This window comes from Mustela nivalis (genome assembly GCF_964662115.1).
Source record: "Mustela nivalis genome assembly, chromosome: 1".
Classification (NCBI taxonomy): Eukaryota; Metazoa; Chordata; class Mammalia; order Carnivora; family Mustelidae; genus Mustela; species Mustela nivalis.
In genome coordinates, this window is record NC_139020.1 from 176,801,800 (window position 1) to 176,820,126 (window position 18,327).

The window sequence follows — 18,327 nt, forward strand, 5'->3', positions numbered from 1 at the left end:
GGAGCCTTTGCTCGGGACCCAGACTTTGTTATCAGAAATGAGATGTTTCTAATTGTTCCAACCCGGAGCATTTCTCTATCTCTGGATCTCCCTGTCTTAATCTGTATACTCTTTGTTGTCTTTCACTGTTGCTCTATGTATCAGTCACTGTGTTGCAAACCTCCCCAAAACCTAGTGATTTAAAATAGCAACGCATTTTATTATGCTAACATTGTGTGAATTACAAATGAGGATAGGCACCCTGGGGATGGCTTAGCTTTTCTTTCACAGGGCCGGAGCGTCAGCTGGAGTTGTTCAAAGGATTGGAGATGGCTGGGATGGGGCTACAATGCTGGTGCCTTGTTTCTGGCACATGGCTAAGATTCCCCTGGCTTCCATGTGGAAGTCTGCTGGGGCTCCAATGTCCAAAATGGCATCTTCACTCCTGTGAATGGTGCCTAGGCGGGGATGGAGGAGGCAGCTGGGGCTGGCCACACAGCCTTTGCATGTGGCTCGGCTGGGATTCCCTGCAGCTTAGTGGTCTCAGGTTAGTTGGAATCCGTACACTGCGGCTAGCTTCCCACAGAGCATGTGCTGCAAGAGCACATGATAGAAGGGGCAAGGACTTTTATGACCTGGCCTTAAGAAGGCACGCAGTGTCACTTCTGCTGCATTGTCTTGGCTACCCAGGGCCACCTCTGATTCACTGTTGGAAAGGACCAAACGAGGGTGTGATTCTTAGGAGTGGTGGCTCATCATGGGAGGAGGCATCTTTGGAAACTGGCTACCACAATTGCTAAATCTTCAGTGTTTTATTTTCTTTACTAAAGTCTAAACTGAAGTTAGAAATCACATCTTTTACCTTTTATTATCTCCACTCACTTCTTCCCTCTTCTCAGAGCATCAAGAACGGAAACACATGTTTTATAGACAGCGGGCTGGAGGCAGGGCAACCTCCGGGGACCCAATCCTGGCTGTGTCACTTACAAGCCATGTGACTCCGGCAATCACTCAACTCTCCAAGTCCAAGTTTCCTCATTTATAAAATATTGTTGGTGACAGAAAAGCTTTCTTCCTCACAGAATTGATAAAGGAATGAAATCACTTGGAAAAATGGTGAGTATACAATAAGCAATCAATAAATGCCAGCTATTATTGTTGACTAAATGTAGACCACACACTTATGGTAATTGGGAACAGTGCTGTCCAGATAAGAACTCAAGCATTATTTTCCAGAATGAAAAAATGTTACATTAACTATGATAATGGAGGCAATTGGCTCTATGACGTCTATTCAGCTTCCTTACCATTGGCTGGAGACTTCTGATGCCATGAAGACCTAAGTTGAAGTTTTCTTTTTTCTTTTTGTTTCTTTATGTCTTATCTAAATAGAGAATAGATCTAGTTGGCTATGAGTTATGATTTTAAAAATCACAATAAATGGTCGTTAAATATTGAAATGATCAAGAAAAACAAGTATAAATAAACATAACCCATAAAGGGAAAAATGATGTGAAACAGAAAAAATGTCAATGTAAGAAAAGAAGTGTAATAATTGAGGGGTGAAGGAACACGTAACAGAGAGTATATATAATCAGAGAGCAGAATGGGGGAAAGCCAAAGAAGATTGGAAGAAGGATCCAAGGCTATGTCTTGATTATGTACCAATAGCAACAACATAATTACTATGGGCATTTTAAACAGTAGGGCATCTTACTGAAAGATTTATCCTTATTCAGGAAAAAAAGTGACTAATGTGAACTCTTCTGGGAAAACAATATAAAACAATCCATTTATGCTATTTTAGCTTGATAGAGAAGAGTTTGTAATGAGTTTACAATACATATAATCAACAGAAATTGTTTCAAGTTGCAGGGGAAACTATTTTTCTCTTGGTTAAAGCTCATAGTTTTATTGACCATTTTCTTCACAAGACAGGTTTTCTTTTGAGTAGCTGCAATAATCAAAAGGCATTCAGGAAGACAGAGAGCCCCAGCAACCATTTAAAAAAAAATACAAACAAAATCAAGGCATAAGACCCCTCAGTGAAGAAATGCTTGGAAACAACCATGAAGAAAATTCAAGAAAGAGGTCATTGAGTTCACATTGGGGATTTCGGTTTTGAGAGGAAAGTGGGCATTCCAATCTATTTGGAAGGATAGAGCTGTAGCTTAGATGACATCTTAGACTGGGGCTCTAGGAAACAGAGTTTTCAGAAGGACAGCTGAATGCAGATGGTTTTGGGGGAATGGTTTTGGGAGCTATACCTGTAGGCAGGAGAAGGTGGGACTGGACAGAGGCCAACAATGCAATTATAACCAAGGACTCTGTCAATTCTACAGGAAGTTCCTGTAGTGGGGATGGCTTTCAAATTTGTCCCATATAAGGCAGGATGACAGGCCTTTGTATCAAGTATTACCCTTCTGGAAAGGGGTAATTTTGTACAAGGCACTTCTCTGCAGTCAAGGGCAGTACCCTGTGAGGGACACAGTGGTAAGCCTAGATTCCCAGTATCCATAGGTAATCCAAATCTTCTGATTGTTTCCTACTTTTAACTGTAATATCACATACAATAAGGCACACAAATCTCAAATATATGGCTCTATGAATTTTTGCGTATGTGTATGTTCATGTAATCCCCATCCAAGTCAAGATACAAACTATGTTTGTATATCATCACCCATGTTTTTCTTATACCTTCTCCCAGTCAATAACCACCTTCACAAGGTAATCACTATTTTCACATCTATGGCCATACAGTAGTTTTTCCCCTTTTGAACTTCATATAAATGTGAACATATTCTAAGAGCTCTTTTGGATCTGGCCTTTTTGACTTAATGTGCTTGTGTGATTCATGCATATTTTGTATAGCAGGAGTTCATTCTTTCTTTTTGCTGTGCAGCAGTACTGAGTGAATATACTACAGTCTGTCTATTGTACCCTTGATGGGCACTTGAATTGTATCCAGTTTGGGCTACTATGAATAATGCATTTATGAACATTCCAGTACATGTCTATTGATGGGTGATTACCACTTGTTTCTATTATGCATCAAAGAGAGGAATTGCAGGGTGTTAAGACATACCCAAGCTTAACTTTATCAGAGTATATTGCCGAACAATTTTTAAAGGTGGTTGTGCCTACGTACAATCTCACCACAGCCTCTGATGCCAAAAGAGGTACATTTAGGTCATTTCTGCAAAAAGGACTAAAAACACATTCACTCTGAATCAAAGAAAAGATTAATTAGATTAATCATAACTAGATTATGAGAACTTGAAAAAAATAACATAAGAACTTGTCATGTATTTTTGGTATATTGTAGGTACAATTCTCCAGCAGTTCTGCAGAAGTGTAAAGAATGTTAAAGAAGGAGTTTCTCAAGATGAGTTCATGGGGGGGGGGCGCCTGGGTGGCTCAGTGAGTTAAAGCCTCTGCCTTCAGCTCAGATTATGATCTCAGGGTCCTGGGATCGAGCCCCGAATCGGGCTCTCTGCTCAGCAGGGAGCCTGCTTCCCTCCTTCTCTCTCTGCCTGCCTCTCTGCCTACTTGTGATCTCTGTCAAATAAATAAATAAAATTTTTCAAAAAAAAAAAAAAAAGATGAGTTCATGGGTCAGGTGCCCTACATTTATTTCCTGAAGCAGAGCCTGAGACAAGGAAGTGAATGCATGTGATTTATCCAGGGGGCGTTTATAGGAGAAATCTATAAGGGAGGAAGTGAAGAAGGACAAGGAAAGGGAAAGAGCTGAGCAAAGATGTGGGCTTGGGGAAAGCCACTCTTGATCTGATCCCATAAGGAACTCTAGAGCATAAACATGCTGTAGTCATCTGCTCCTTTAAGGCAGTCTCTGCACCCCAGATCAGTTTTTACATTTGTGGGCCTTGATGGCAGGGTGGTGATGGTGGTGGTAATGACTTCCTGGAGCCTCCAATCAACTGAGGGCACTTATTTTCAACTGTGGGCAATTTTGTCCCCTAAGAAACATTTGGCAAAGTCTGGGGAGATATTTGTGGTTGTCACAACAGCAAGGCTGGTACTGGCATTGGAAAGTTGGAGGCCAGGATGCTGCTAAACATCTTACAGTGCTCAGGACAGCTCCCCACAACAAAGAATTATCTCCCAGAAATACCTGAGGTGGAGAAACACTGGACTGGGGCAATTCTTTGAAGAAGGTGTCAAGGGCGAGCCATTAATAACACTTGCCTGCTAGTGACAGATGGGTGCCCCATTTCCATAAAGGGCAACTGGGCAGGGCATCAAAACAACACCTTCTGTAGATGTCTTTTATATATATGATGTTAAACAATGAAGGAAGCTTGAACTGCTGTTTGGAGAGCATTGCTATGTGATCTGCATTTCATCTAATGGGATGGGACTAGCATCTTGAAATATATGTTGCTAAGCCCTTAGCTACACACTGCACAAAAATGCTGCAAGAAGTTTACTGGTGTCAGCTGCAGCCATTTTAGATTTTCTTCAGAGCTTTACCGAGCTTGTAAGAAATTGGGATTGGACTAAATACTACCTGAAATAACCATTACTCTGCTAGGTTATTGCCAGTGCTGTGTTCTTTTAAACAATGTAACTCGAATGGGCTGAAGGATTGGGGCAAGGACCAGAAAGAGTTGTGCTTAACTCTAAAGCGGTCATGGTCTGCTCTGTCTGCTTTGTCTGTATCCTGTTGGGACGATCCCTTAAGCCTCTTTTACAATCCAGTATTCATCTGTAGATTATCCAAGTACTCATCCAAGCCCTCGTCGAAGCAGTTTATAACTGGGAATTGCAAAACTTAGGATGTCTAGTCTTATTGTATTTACTGCTATTATATAAAAGGACAATATATTTTCAAACTTTGAAATGTTTTATCTAGTTTGTATTTCGACTTTTGCATTTTTTATTCTAGGATTGTGATCTATGTTTATGATTTTACTATTGGTTTCATCTCTTTTTTCCTTTCTCAAAACCAATTATCCCTTTGTTCATATTTTTAAGTGTTAGATTAATATGGTACAATATTCTTGACCAAAAAAATAGCCAAATGGAAATATTGTAATGCTATGTAAGGTGAAAAAAAGTAAAAATATAGAGTATAATACCATTTTTGTTTAAAAATCTTTCTATACTTTTCTCGGTAGGTAAGAGTGTGAAAGTAGGTATACCAAATACTAACAGGGGTTAAGGTGCAAGTTCTGTGTAAGATCCCACCACTTCCCCAAAATGGCTCAGATAATGAACTAAAACCATAAATAGCCTTTTAAGGAAGCTATTTCCAATGTAAGTTAAAACTGTTCTTTGTGATAACACTGTCTTAATAGCCTATATGAATGCCACCTTCTGGAAACAAGAAGCATTTCACCACTAGAAGAATGCTGTAACAATAGAATCTTGTCATAAGGCTGAAATGGAAACTGTTTATTGAAAAAATATTTTTAAATTTAATATTGAACCTAGCAGATTACAATCAAGTTTGTTAGAGGACAGGTTAATTTAATATAATCAGAGATGGCATATTATATACATGTCCTCAATAAAGGTGACCAAGGAAAAAACTATTTTTAAAACACTAAAGGGGATCCAGAAGTAAGCCTGAAGGAAAAAGAAAAATGAAAACAAATACGGCAGCCTTTGAATGGATCAAAAAATGATGAAAAAATTCATTCCTGTTCGATTCCCCCTACAACAGTTAATATGAAATGTTGAAATAATGTATTTTCAAGCAATGTCTCTATCTAGACGTGAAACTCAACTGACCCAACTCAACAGGATCCCTGAGGCAATATACATAGGTCTAAAAAATGATCAAAGTAAAAAAATAAAACAATGTAGATTTACATATAGGGTGTGATAATGTGCCCATGCACAGACAGATGTAAAGTAACAGGGTACCTAGAAAAGTACAAAGAAAGAGAAAACATTCTGCTGAAACCAATAATACCTTATATGATAATTAATTGGATTTAAATAAAGATACAATAGCTATTATTAATATGTTAAATAAAAATGTATGCAAGTAGGTCCCTGGGTGGCTCAGTGGGTTAAGCCACTGCCTTCGGCTCAGATCATGATCTCAGGGTCCTGGGATCGAGTCCCACATCGGGCTCTCTGCTCGGCAGGGGTCCTGCTTCCTCCTCTCTCTCTGCCTGCCTCTCTGCCTACTTGTGATCTCTCTCTGTCAAGTAAATAAATAAAATCTTTAAAAAAAAATGTATGCAAGTATATCCAGAGGGATTAACTTTGGGGAAGTAGAAGAGGGGACAAAAGTTAGACTGCAGAAGAGGGAAACTTTTCTGTAACATTCTGTTTTTTTAAAAAGAGAATGTATTTAACTTGTGTAATTTACCACTAATTAGAAATACAAAAATAAAATGAACTATCACCTAGAAGTAAAACAACAGAGCCCTGTTATACAGTTGCAACAGTCAATATTTTGTTATAATAGCAGATGCAATATATGTTTTTTACAAATAACAGCAGTATTGAACCCTATAGTCTCTTTATCAGTATGCAATCCTGTGTGTGTGCATTTGGTCAAATACAGAATAAAATACCTAGGAAGTACACAGCTCTACTTCTAAAGTGCTTTCACTTATAGTCTCCTCATGGATGGCATAGATCCAGTCTCAGTAATTTCTTTGGTATTAATAATTTTAAAATATTAATGCTTGTGACCTACAGGAATAAGGTCTCCTCATAGAAGTAAAGATTCTTTTTTAGACTAGCTAATTTGAAATGATCCAGCCAAAGGCCTATCTCAAGAGACCTCTTGAGAGCTCCGCTAATTCCAAGTTTGCACCAATTCATTTTCAATATTGAGCGGCTATTATTTGTTAGGCTCAGTACGGTCTAAAGCAGGATGGCTTGACTCAGAACGTGAAACAGTTGGGTGAGTGGTAATATTGGAGGGAATCAACCCTATAGTATTTTAGAGGCTGGGCCCAGGAATCAGATTCAGTTGGGTTTCAATTCCCACTGCACAACTCACTGCTTTGTGATCCTGTGCAATCCTGGGGAGGATCCTAGAGGCCTACTTCAAAGAGCTGTCAGGAGGCAAATAGGAAATCATTATAAAGGATTTGGCACAGTGCTGGCACAAGGTAAGTATTCAATTAATTCTATTAATCCTTCTGCTACCCAGGAAATTGATGAACGTTTAAAGAGTACTCTTTCAGTTGTTTCACATATAACCTCTTATTTTGTTTTAATCAAAACTCCCAGAGTTAAGCAGATTGCTTTTGATTTTGAGACTTTTGTTTTACTTGCTCCTGCTAATGTTTTCCTAAGTCCTAATTAATATTCAAGATTCATAAAACTTGGAGGTTGTAAAGATTTTTGAAGTGATCTGGTCCACTCATTACCCCAGAGATGACTCTTATCCCTTTCCACTGACATTTCAAACCAGGAAGTAAACAGTATTTCCCGAATAGTCTCGTTTCTGGTGGAATAACAGGAAATACAACGAGAGGAAGGCAGGCTAAAGGAATATGTAGAAAAAGAGGGAGATGAATGGGGCCGGCATTGGGAGAATCCGAGGAGCATGGACTAAAGGTGTATGGAGAAAAGTGACAAAAGGCAAGAAGGGAGACAGAGGGACGGCAGGCACTAACAGGGCTCAAGGATCAGACGTTCTGGGTTCTGATCATGTTAAGGTGCATGATTATAAGATACAGTACGGATCCTCCCTGAGTCGTGTTCTCTGGAGTTCATAGTGCAGGTTAGATGAGGTTAGTGGAGTGGACGCTCCATAAACGAGAATACTCAAATAAAGAATTCGGAAGGGGAGAGAAAGTAGCAGAAAAAGAGAGGGAGAGGGGAAGGGAGAGGAGGAGAAATGAGCAGAGAAACACGGAGAGGGAGGGAGAAAGGGGAGTTGGTGACCAGGCAGGTGAGGAATAAGGGAAACCACAGTAACGACGCTGCTGTGGCTACTGCGGTGACTGCTTCCACACAAGGAGCGTTGACAACTCGCCAGGTGCGTTGTTAGAGCTTTACTTGCATAATTTCACGTTATCTTCACATCTCTAAGGGGCTAGCATCACTGTCATTTTAAAGAAGCGTTCTCTGCAACGTAGAGAGGGTTTGGAACTTTCCCAAGAACTCACAGCTGACAGGTGGCCGAGAAGGGATTCAAACGCAGGTCTTTCTACCTGCAAGGCCAATGCTGGTTAAAAATCATCTCTATGGCTCTCGAAACAGGCTTGATGGGTCTGAAGAGGATTCCTGTCCGGATTTCTCCAAATTATATTCTTGGTTCAGTTCCCGCGGTCAGATCCCCGCGCTCCACGCCCTTTCTCGGTTAACAGCGTCTAGTCTCCATGGAAACCGGCGTGGGGGCGGGATTTCCTGCCCCACGCAGGAGCACTTCCGTCTCGAGCCGGAAGCACCCTGGCTAGCCGGCTGGGTCCCGGCGTGTGGAGACTTGCTGTAGAGTTTGAGTGGCGGCAGCGCGGCGGCGGGGAGCGTGAGCAGCTCGGACGCGGGAGTCCAGCGCAGTCATGCTGACCCCGGCGTTCGACCTCAGCCAGGACCCCGACTTCCTGACCATCGCCATACGCGTGCCCTACGCCCGGGTCTCGGAGTTCGACGTCTACTTCGAGGGGGTCGACTTCAAGTTCTACGCCAAGCCGTACTTTCTCAGGCGAGTTCCCGCTGTCCGGCCTCGGAAAGAGCGAATTTAGGGGATTGATGAGTTGATCGATTCATTCATTTTTTTACTTACCCATTAGCTGCTTAGCGAGGAGGGAGGAAAAGAGCGAGGGAGCCCTTCTCGATTTACCGATTGCCATTTTCCGAGATTTCCGCAGGTGCTTTTGGTGCTGACGAAGTGACTCCGTCAGCTGTGCGTTCTAGATGCTGCAGAAGCTCGTTTTCGCCTTTAACTTTGCTAAATCCCCACCGCAAACGTGGCGTTTGGAGCCTTCTTGTAACCTTTGCTGTTTCTGTCCCGTCAGCGTAGTTCCCGTACTTTTTCCCTGTTGTTTTCGTCCCGCGTTGGTCCTCCAGCCTCTCCCCTGCCCTGGGATGGTGCGCGCTGACCTCCCAGCTGACCCGTCCGTTTGACTTTTCTCCTTCCCCGTTCTCTTTAGAGTTGTGTCGACGTCTTGGCTGACCGCTCCCCACTTCTTGATACTCTCTCCTTCCTTTGCCTCACGGACACCAAATGAGCCTCGTTCTCCTCCCTTTTCGTCGTCTGCTACTTCTCTCATTTTGTCCTTTAGTTGTGGCGGTTGTCCATTCTCAATGAGGGCCTTTCAGCACTTGTTTGCATTTTCTCCTTGCAAAACTGTAACAACAGTAGTGACAGCTAACTGTTCATTCAACTCACGAAGCAAATTCCGTATGCGTATTTATGTGTATCTCATTTCGTCTTGACAGCGCTTCTTGGAAATAGGCATTGATAATTAGCTTTTTTTTTTTTTAAGATTTTATTTATTTATTGACAGACGGAGATCACAAGTAGACAGAGAGGCAGGCAGAGAGAGACAGAGAAGCAGGCTCCCTGCTGAGCAGAGAGCCGGATGCGGACTGGACCCTGGGATCATGACCAGAGCTGAAGGCAGAGGCCTTAACCCAATGAGCCACCCAGGCGCCCGATATTAGCTTCTTTTTACAGGTGATGCTGTCGGGTTATTCTTCCTATAACCTTATCAGTCCCTTGTCCTTCCCTTGCTTGTTAGGTAAACGCCATTCTCCTAATCTTTCTCATTCAGGTGTAGCTGCAACTCCCTCTCCTGCCCCTGTGCTTTCCTAATAAAAACTGCCTCTTGAGTCAAGCTGGTTCCTTCACTGAGCCTGAACCAGTGTTGCTCCGGTTTCCATTAGGCCCTGACTTAATGCACCTACTTGTGTATACTGTACTTTCCTATTTTTTAGTTCATTTATTTTTTATTTTTAAATTTTGTTTCAAGATTTTATTTATTTACTCGACAGGCATAGATCACAAGTAGGCAGAGAGACAAGCAGAGAGAGAGAGGGAAGCAGGCTCGCCGAGACCCAACACTGGTCTCGAACCCAGGGCCCCGCAATTATTGCCTGAGCCGAAGGCAGATACTTTAACCCACTGAGCCACCCAGGTGCCCCTTTAGTTCATTTATTAACTTTGGTTTATTTATGTCAGGCTGGATTTTTGGTATCAGGGATATGGTGGTGTCTTGAGTAGTTTGCATTCAAGTGGTGGAAGAACAATAAAGGAGCAAGTAAACATATAATTAAAAATTGTGGTAAGTGCTTTGAAGGGAGGAGTAAAGTGCAGTGATAGAAAATGAAAGGGAGCCTTTTAAATGTTTAAATGTAATATGGCCAGGGAAAGACTTTTCTGAAGAAGTATTTAAGGCAAGACATGAAGAGTGGGAGTAAGGTGGTGTGGGTAGTAGTGAACATTTACCGAATTTTTTTTACAGGTTTATACTTTATGTGGATTATTTCATTTGATTTTAGGACAGTACTACAAAGTAGTTTCTGTTACTTACATATGTTACAGATGAAGGATCAGAGGCCCAGAGAAAAGATCTTAAATGAGATAGGAATGTAAAATAAAAAATACAATAACAAATTTCAAAGTAGAAACCACTTTGCTTAAATTTGGGAGCTTTGATGAAGACCAGATAAAAGGTTATGTATGAAACAGTTTAAAGAGTGTTCTTGGAGCACCTGGGTGGCTAAGGGGGTTAAGCCTCTGCCTTTGGCTCAGGTTGTAATCTAAGGGTCCTGGGATCAAGCCCCAGGTCAGGCTTTCTGCACAGCGGGGAGTCTGCTTCCCCGCCTCCCCTTTTTGCCTGCCTCTCTGCCTACTTGTGATCTCTGCCTGTGGAATAAAGAAACAAAAATCTTTATATAAAAAAAAGTGTTCTTCACATGGGCTCATCCATTCCTCGGGTAGCAGGGGCTTGGGAGTTGGGCACACCTGGGTCTCAGCACACTTAATAGTTCTGGGACTTACAGCAAGTTATTTGGTCTCAGTTTCCCAATTTGTAAAATGGGACTGATATTAGGGATTCTAAAGAGTTTATGTGAAGGTTGAGATAATCCATGCATTGTTTTTATTACCATGCCTGGTGATTGCCCAGGCAAACAATTGTTCAACGAACAGTACATATTTATTACAAGGGCCTACTGTTTCAGTTATCTGTTGCTGCATAACCAATCAAACTGAATGTTGTAAAACAATAATTATTTAACTCCCTTGTCCTGGTTGTGTGTCAGGGTTTTGGTAAGGGCTTGGCTGGGCTGTTCTGACTTGAGATCTGTAAATCACTTGTAGTCTTATGGTGGCTGGACCCAGAACAGCAGAGGCCAAAACAGCTGTGGACTGGTGGAGTGGCTGGGGGAGGACACCTCTTTGTGTACTCTCAGGACCTCCCTATATGGTGTCTTTGCATGGTCTAATTTGGGATTCTTTTGGGGAGGTGGAACTGAAGGTTTCAAAGCCAAGTGTTCCAAGGGGCAAGGCAGGTTCATATCACCTTTATGACCTAACCTCAGAAATCACACTGTCACTTCTGCTTTATTGTATTGGTTAAAATATTTCGACAATGTGAATTAATTTTTTTTTTTTAAGATTTTATTTATTTATTTGACAGAGAGAAATCACAAGTAGATGGAGAGGCAGGCAGAGAGAGAGAGAGGAAAGCAGGCTCTCTGCTGAGCAGAGAGCCCGATGCGGGACTCGATCCCAGGACTCTGAGATCATGACCTGAGCCGAAGGCAGCAGCTTAACCCACTTAGCCACCCAGGCGCCCGTGAATTAATTTTTAAAAACAGTAATTATGGGGCGCCTGGGTGGCTCAGTGGGTTAAAGCCTCTGCTTTCGGCTCAGGTCATGATCCCAGGGTTCTGGGATCGAGCCCCACATCGGGCTCTCTGCTCAGCAGGGAGCCTGCTTCCTCCTCTCTCTCTGCCTGCCTCTCTGCCTACTTGTGATCTCTGTCTGTCAAATAAATAAATAAATCTTTAAAAACAAAAAACAAAAAAAAGTAATTATTTTTTATTTTATTCCATATGTTTAATATATAGTGTTGTATTAATTTCAGGTTTATAGTATATGTGATTCAGCAATTCTGTACATTACATAATACTCATAAATGTACTTTTAATCCCCATCACCTATGTCATCCATCCCCCTACCCCCTTCCACTCTGGTAACCACCAGTTTGTTCTCTTTAGTTAAGAGTCTGTTCTTTAAGAGTCTGGGTGGCTCAGTCCGTTGGTTGGCTGGCTCTTGATTTTGGCTCAGGTCATGCTTCAGGGTTCTGCAAACTAGCCCTGCATCTCGCTCCCTGCTCTATGGGGAGTCTGATTGTCTCCCTCTCTCTCTGGCCCTGCCCTACCTTGCTCTTGCTCTCATGCTCTATCTCTCAAATAAATAAATCTTAAAAAAAAAAAAAAAAGTCTGTTCTTTGGTTTGTCTCCTCCATTTGTTCTGTTTATTAAATTCCACATACGAGTGAAATATGGTATTTGTCTTTCTCTGACTTCACTTAACATGATACTCTAGATCCATTCATGTTGTTGCACGTGGCAAGATTTCATTCTTTTCTATGGCTGAAGTAATATTCCATCGTGTGTGTGTGTGTGTGTGTGTGTGTGTACACACCACATCTTTATCCATTCATTTATTGATGGACACTTGCAAGCTTACTCAGTTTTAAGGGGAGAGGACCTAGACCCCACAGTTGGGAGGAGTGATGTGATACAGGCTATCTTTGAAAATAGAGTTCGCTACAGTATACCAGAGGTGAATAAAACCTCGCTCATCTCCTTGAGAAGTTGGGTGACAGATCTGTGAACAGATAGGATTTCACTCTCACACAGTAAGAATTTAACTCTATACTTAGAGTTTAGGAAAAGAAAGTTGTTATTAATAGAGCATATCTTTGGAATGTTTACCGACTTCCACGTACTGGGCCCTTTGCATTATTCTTTCCTTCTCACAGTAACCCTGGGGTAGAGTCTGTTATTTTTCTCTTTGTGCACTATGAGCTTTGAAGCTGATTAACTTGTACAAAGAAAGTTGTAGAGGTGGTAAATGTCAGAGCTGGGATTCAATTCAAATTCCGACAGTAAAGTTAGTGTTTGTCGTCATCATAACAAGCGAATTTATGCATTAAACTAACTCCTCCTGTTGGGCTTAGAAGGGATTTTGGTTTGGAAATGCACTGTGGCTCCAGGAAGCCTTAAGATCAAAGGTAGCTAGGTTGTGAAGCCCTGGGCCTTTGGGACCTGCCAAGTTTTGATGGTGAGGATGGTGATGATGATGATGATGGTAGAATAGGGAGCAGAGGGCAGGGGGGAAGGAAAGGAACGTCACATTTGAAGTTTGGAATGGAGTGAGACCTGGTCTGATAGGTGGTATCAGTGAGTTTATTTAGCTGGTGTCGGGCACCAATAGAAGTTTTTTCAAAAGAAAAGCGATGGTTTTGTTTCCATTTTAGAAAAGTTCTTCTGGGGCCTCAGTGGAGGACTGGATGAAGAGAGTAAAACTGGAAACAGAGAAATTAGTACATCTCCTTTAGTGTGAAAGAAGGGGAAATCTCTGTATAGTAATAATGAGACCTGAGAAACACACTTTTGGTTTTTTTTTTTTTTAAAGCAGTAGTTTGCCCAAAATAAACAATTGGCCTTGTTATTTCTTTATTGTTTTCCAATTTTAAAATTCTTTTTAGTGGAGGAAGGAGCCAGTTAGTCCATCTTTTTTGAGCCATTCCTGTGGCACCAGGTATATTAACAAGTTTCTATTCATTAGGAAGATGAGAGTACTGTAACAATAGTGATAACTAGTATTTATTGTGGCTTTTTCTTAAGTATTACTTTTTTTTTTTTTTTTCCATTCAGTATTGCTTTTATTGGTGACTAGGGAGTTTCAAACAGAATGATGAGTCAGTCATCTGTGATTTCTTGTTTCTCAGGTAGGAAAGAGATGGAAGTTATTTTGTTTGTAAAATATTAAAGAAATGCTGAGGAATTGCCTTTTAAAATGGTTGATAGATTTCAATGGCAAATGTATACTCTAATTGGTGGTCACTTATTATACTTTGTGCTTTAAAGACTTAATGAAGTCTTAATTTAAATCGCAGGTTAACCCTTCCTGGAAGAGTTGTGGAAAATGGAATCGAACAAGGATCCTATGATACAGATAAAGGTATTGCTTTTGGAATTTTGTTAGTTTTTTTCATTGGATTCTTCCTGTTAGAATAACTTGTTGTAATCCTTTGAGACATGATGGTGACCTTTAGATGTATTGCAGATACAGTTTGTCCTGGTCATACTTTCTTGTTTCTTAACAAGCACATTGACCATTACTCATGGATTTCTTAACAGGTACAATTTTCTCAGTCCTTTAAAGTACTTCTCAGTTTCTTTTAAAGTTACTTAAATACTCTCTTTTTTCTGGAAGTTTATTTTCTACTTCCCCTACTTTATTTTATTTTATTTTTAAAAAGATTTTATTTCTTTATTTGTCAGAGAGAGAGGGAGAGAGAGAGCACAAGCAGGGGGAGGGACTGAGGGTGAAACAGGCTCTCCACTGAACTGGGAGCCTGACCGCGTGGCTCAATCTTATGACCCTGGGATCATGATCTGAGCTGAAGGCAGAAGCTTAACAGACTGAGCCATCCAAGCGCCTCATCCATTTAAAAGTCAGATTATGTGAGGTGATTGGTTACATAGATGTGGGTGATTTTTAAAATTAAATTTTTAAAATTAAAAAGATACGGGCATTTTTCTTGTGTGCGTTTCGAACTTAAAGTCTAATAATGTGGAGGTAGGAGAGAAACTGTGCAAAGGTGGCATTTAAAGGCTGACTGAATTTTCTTTTCATGATTGGTAGGTTCTTCATTTCAGCTAGCCTTGAAACCATTTATTTTGCTTTTGGAGAAACCACTGGATTTTCCTTTATCCATGGATCTCATCAATAAGATACTTGTTTATTTATTAAGTGACTATTTATTGATCTCAGTAAACTAGGGTAAGGGAGGAAGGATGGCATGAAAGAGTTAAATGACAGTGTTGTGACCCATAACACAGTAATTAATGTAATAATGAAATATGATGAAACTACCTTTCTAGGTAGGAAAAGTAGTATCTGCTTTTAATTGCAGGTAAGTTGCATATTGAAACAAATTTATTAAATTTTTAAAGTACCCAGGGGTTTAGGAGGGTTATATTTGGGTTGAGTTGTATTTGATATACACTTGAATCCTAAATAACATGGGTTTGAACTGTGTAGGTCCACTTATATGCAGATTTTTTTCAATAAATATAATACCATTCTGTAAATGTATTTTCTCTTATGATTTTAATAGCATTTTTTCTTTTTTCTTTTACTATTTTTAAATTATATTAAAATTTAGTTAATTAACATATAGTATATCATTAGTTTCAGATGTAGAATTTAGTGATTCATCAGTTGCATATAACACCCAATGCTCATTACATCACGTGCCCTCCCTAATGCCCATCATCCAGTTACCCCATCCCGGCACCCACCTCCCCTCCAGCAACCCTCAGTTTTGTTTCCTATGGTTAAGAGTCTCTTATGGTTTGTCTCCCTCTCTGTTTTTGTCTCATTTTATTTTTTCTTCCCTTCTCCTGTGCTTCCTCTGTTTTGTTTCTTAAATTCCACATTTGAATGAAATCATATGATAATTGTCTTTCTCTGATTGACTTATTTTGCTTAGCATAATACCCTCTTGTTCCATCCAGGTTGTTGCAAATGGTAAGATTTCTTTTTTTTTTTTGATGGCTGAGTAATATTCCATTGCACATATATATACCACATCTTCTTTATCCTTTCATCTGTTGATATGTGGCCTCTTTTCCATAGTTTGGTTAGTGTGGACATTGTTGCTATAAACATTGGGGAGCAAGTGACCCCTCCAATCACTACGTTTGTATCCTTTGGGTAAATACCTAGTAGTGCAATTGCTGGGTCATAGGGTAGCTCTATTTTTAACTTTTTGAGGAACCTCCGTACTGTTTTCCAGAGTGGCTAGATCACCTTACATTTCCCCCAACAGTGTAAGAGGGTTCCCCTTTCTCTGCATCCTAAACAACATCTGTTGTTTCCTGACTTGTTAATTTTAGCCATTCTGCCTGGTGTGAGGTGGTATCTCATCTTTTATCTTTATTGTAGCAAAATATATAATACATACAGCATACAATATCTTTATTGTAGCACAATATATAATACATACAGCATACAAAGTATGTGTTAATCAACTGTGTTATTGATAAGGCTTCCAGTGAACAGTAGGCTATTAGATGTTAACTTTTTGGGGAGTCAGGTTATACACAGATTTTTACCTGTACAGGGGGATAGGCCCTAAGCCCCATGTTGTTCAAGGATCAACTCTATTAGAGTATGGTTAAGTACAATGAAAAAGGTAAAATATTTTAAAATTCAGAGTAGTATATAATGTAATATAAGTTCATGGGGGGGGGGGACCTGGAGGAAGCTGATAAGCCCAGTCAGGGAAAGAAGAAGTACATAGATAGAATTTGAGTATGTCTTAGACTTTGGGGCTATGTCTCTGGTGATATCAGAAAACTTTATTAGGCTATAATTCCTTTAAGATTTTGTGTGTTTTTGGAACTGCTGCTATTTGTTGGATCAGATATTCAGATTTTTTTTTCTCTTTAAGTCCAGAAGTAAATGTTATAAGTGGCTATGGGCTAATTCTAAGCTACTACATTTTCAGGCAATGGAATTTTAGAGATTTTGACTTAGACTTTAATATGATCAATAGGTTAAGGGAATACTGTGTAAGACTAAAGCATTCTGCAGCTTTAGTAGATTAATTTCTTGTAGAGGTCACAGCTGAATCAGTGATTCTGAAAAACCCTATTTAAGCCTTTTACTATCCTGGTTTTTATTCACTGACTGTGTAATAAGGGCATAATTTTGGAGCCCTATAAAATAGAATTATAATTTACCAAGATATGTATTTCTCAGATTTATTTGTGAAGTCTTTGAATTTTTAAATAGAGCTAAGTGTAAAATAAATTTATTTTTAAGGAATTTTTACCATTCGATTGCCCAAAGAAACTCCTGGCCAGCATTTTGAGGGGCTGAACATGCTAACTGCTCTTCTGGCGCCAAGAAAATCCAGGACTGCGAAACCACTTGTGGAAGAGATAGGTATGTTTATTGCAGATAAGAAATAAAGATAAATAGAATATTTGGAATGCTGTGTGTTTCTAGGGGAAAAAGAGATATAGCAGAGAGGAAATTGGAGGAAAATCCTTCAGGTGATAAGGTAAGGACATCACATGAAAATGCAAAATAGCTCATTTGGTGACATATAATTTAAAGACAAAAAGAACCAGTATTTCAGTCATGTTTTTGGACCAGGCAAAACAGCATCTCAGGGCGCCTGGGTGGCTCAGTGGGTTAAGCCGCTGCCTTCGGCTCAGGTCATGATCTCAGGGTCCTGGGATCGAGTCCCGCATCGGGCTCTCTGCTCAGCAGGGAGCCTGCTTCCTCCTCTCTCTCTGCCTTCCTCTCTGCCTATTTGTGATCTCTCTCTGTCGAATAAATAAATAAAATCTTTTAAAAAAAGCAAACCAAACAAACAAACAAACAAACAAACAAAAAAACAGCATCTCAGTCTTTTGCAAAACCATGGCCTCTCAAGCTTAGATCAGAGGTTTCTAATTCAGTGAGTTAAATAAAATGAATACCACCTAGGTCAAGAAATGGAACATTTCCAATACCTTGGAATCCTACCCAGAGCCTCCTTCTAGTCACTTCTCCCTCCCTCCTCTCAAGGTTACTACTACCTTCAGTTTGGCTTGCTTTCGAATTGTCTATAATTCAGATGGTATGTGTTCTTTTTTGTCTGGTTTCTTTCACTTCATATTTTTGTGAGATTTATCCATCTATAGCTAAGGTTTGTTTTCATTGCATTTGTCATTTATACATCCATCCTGCTATTGATGGGCCTTTGGGTTGGTTCTTTTTTTTTTTTTTTTTGTTATTAAAAATAGTGGGCTCCACATATTCTTACATGTCTCTTTTGGTACACGTGGGCAGGTATTTTTTTTCCCCAGTACTTTTTATCCCCCCCCGCCCCAAGTTGTAGCTAGGGAATCCAGTACTAAAACAAATTAATATTTAACACGTTCAGGTGCATCTGAGGTTTCTGAGGGAGGAGTAGAAGATGAGGATGAAGAATTCGACTGGGAAATTGAACAGTCCCCCTATGAAGAGGCATCAGAAAGTGCTCTGAATCCTCGGTACTGCTATGGCTTTGGAAATTTACGCTCGGGAGTGTTTCAGCGGTTACAGGTATGTTGTCTTTCTAAAACACGTTGGCTCATAGGGTTTTACCATTTGGATATTTTAATTTCAGT

At 40.2% G+C, this 18,327-nt stretch overlaps 2 protein-coding genes across 2 annotated transcripts in view; one reads left to right on the top strand and one right to left on the bottom strand.

Annotated features, from left to right (window-relative positions):
* Nucleotides 1-8,294, bottom strand: part of GXYLT2 (glucoside xylosyltransferase 2) — a 118,292-nt gene extending 109,998 nt beyond the window's left edge. The window contains exons 1-2 of the mRNA XM_082697906.1: nt 8,127-8,294; nt 1,287-1,363 (exon numbers count right to left, since the gene is read on the bottom strand). Of these exons, the coding sequence (XP_082554032.1) occupies nt 1,287-1,312 (26 nt within the window). The 5' untranslated portion in view covers nt 1,313-1,363; nt 8,127-8,294. The remainder of the gene's footprint in view (nt 1-1,286; nt 1,364-8,126) is intronic.
* A 44-nt stretch (nt 8,295-8,338) lies between these two features.
* SHQ1 (SHQ1, H/ACA ribonucleoprotein assembly factor) overlaps nt 8,339-18,327 on the top strand; it is a 102,502-nt gene continuing 92,513 nt past the window's right edge. The window contains exons 1-4 of the mRNA XM_082697765.1: nt 8,339-8,617; nt 14,052-14,116; nt 16,991-17,113; nt 18,102-18,262. Of these exons, the coding sequence (XP_082553891.1) occupies nt 8,475-8,617; nt 14,052-14,116; nt 16,991-17,113; nt 18,102-18,262 (492 nt within the window). The 5' untranslated portion in view covers nt 8,339-8,474. The remainder of the gene's footprint in view (nt 8,618-14,051; nt 14,117-16,990; nt 17,114-18,101; nt 18,263-18,327) is intronic.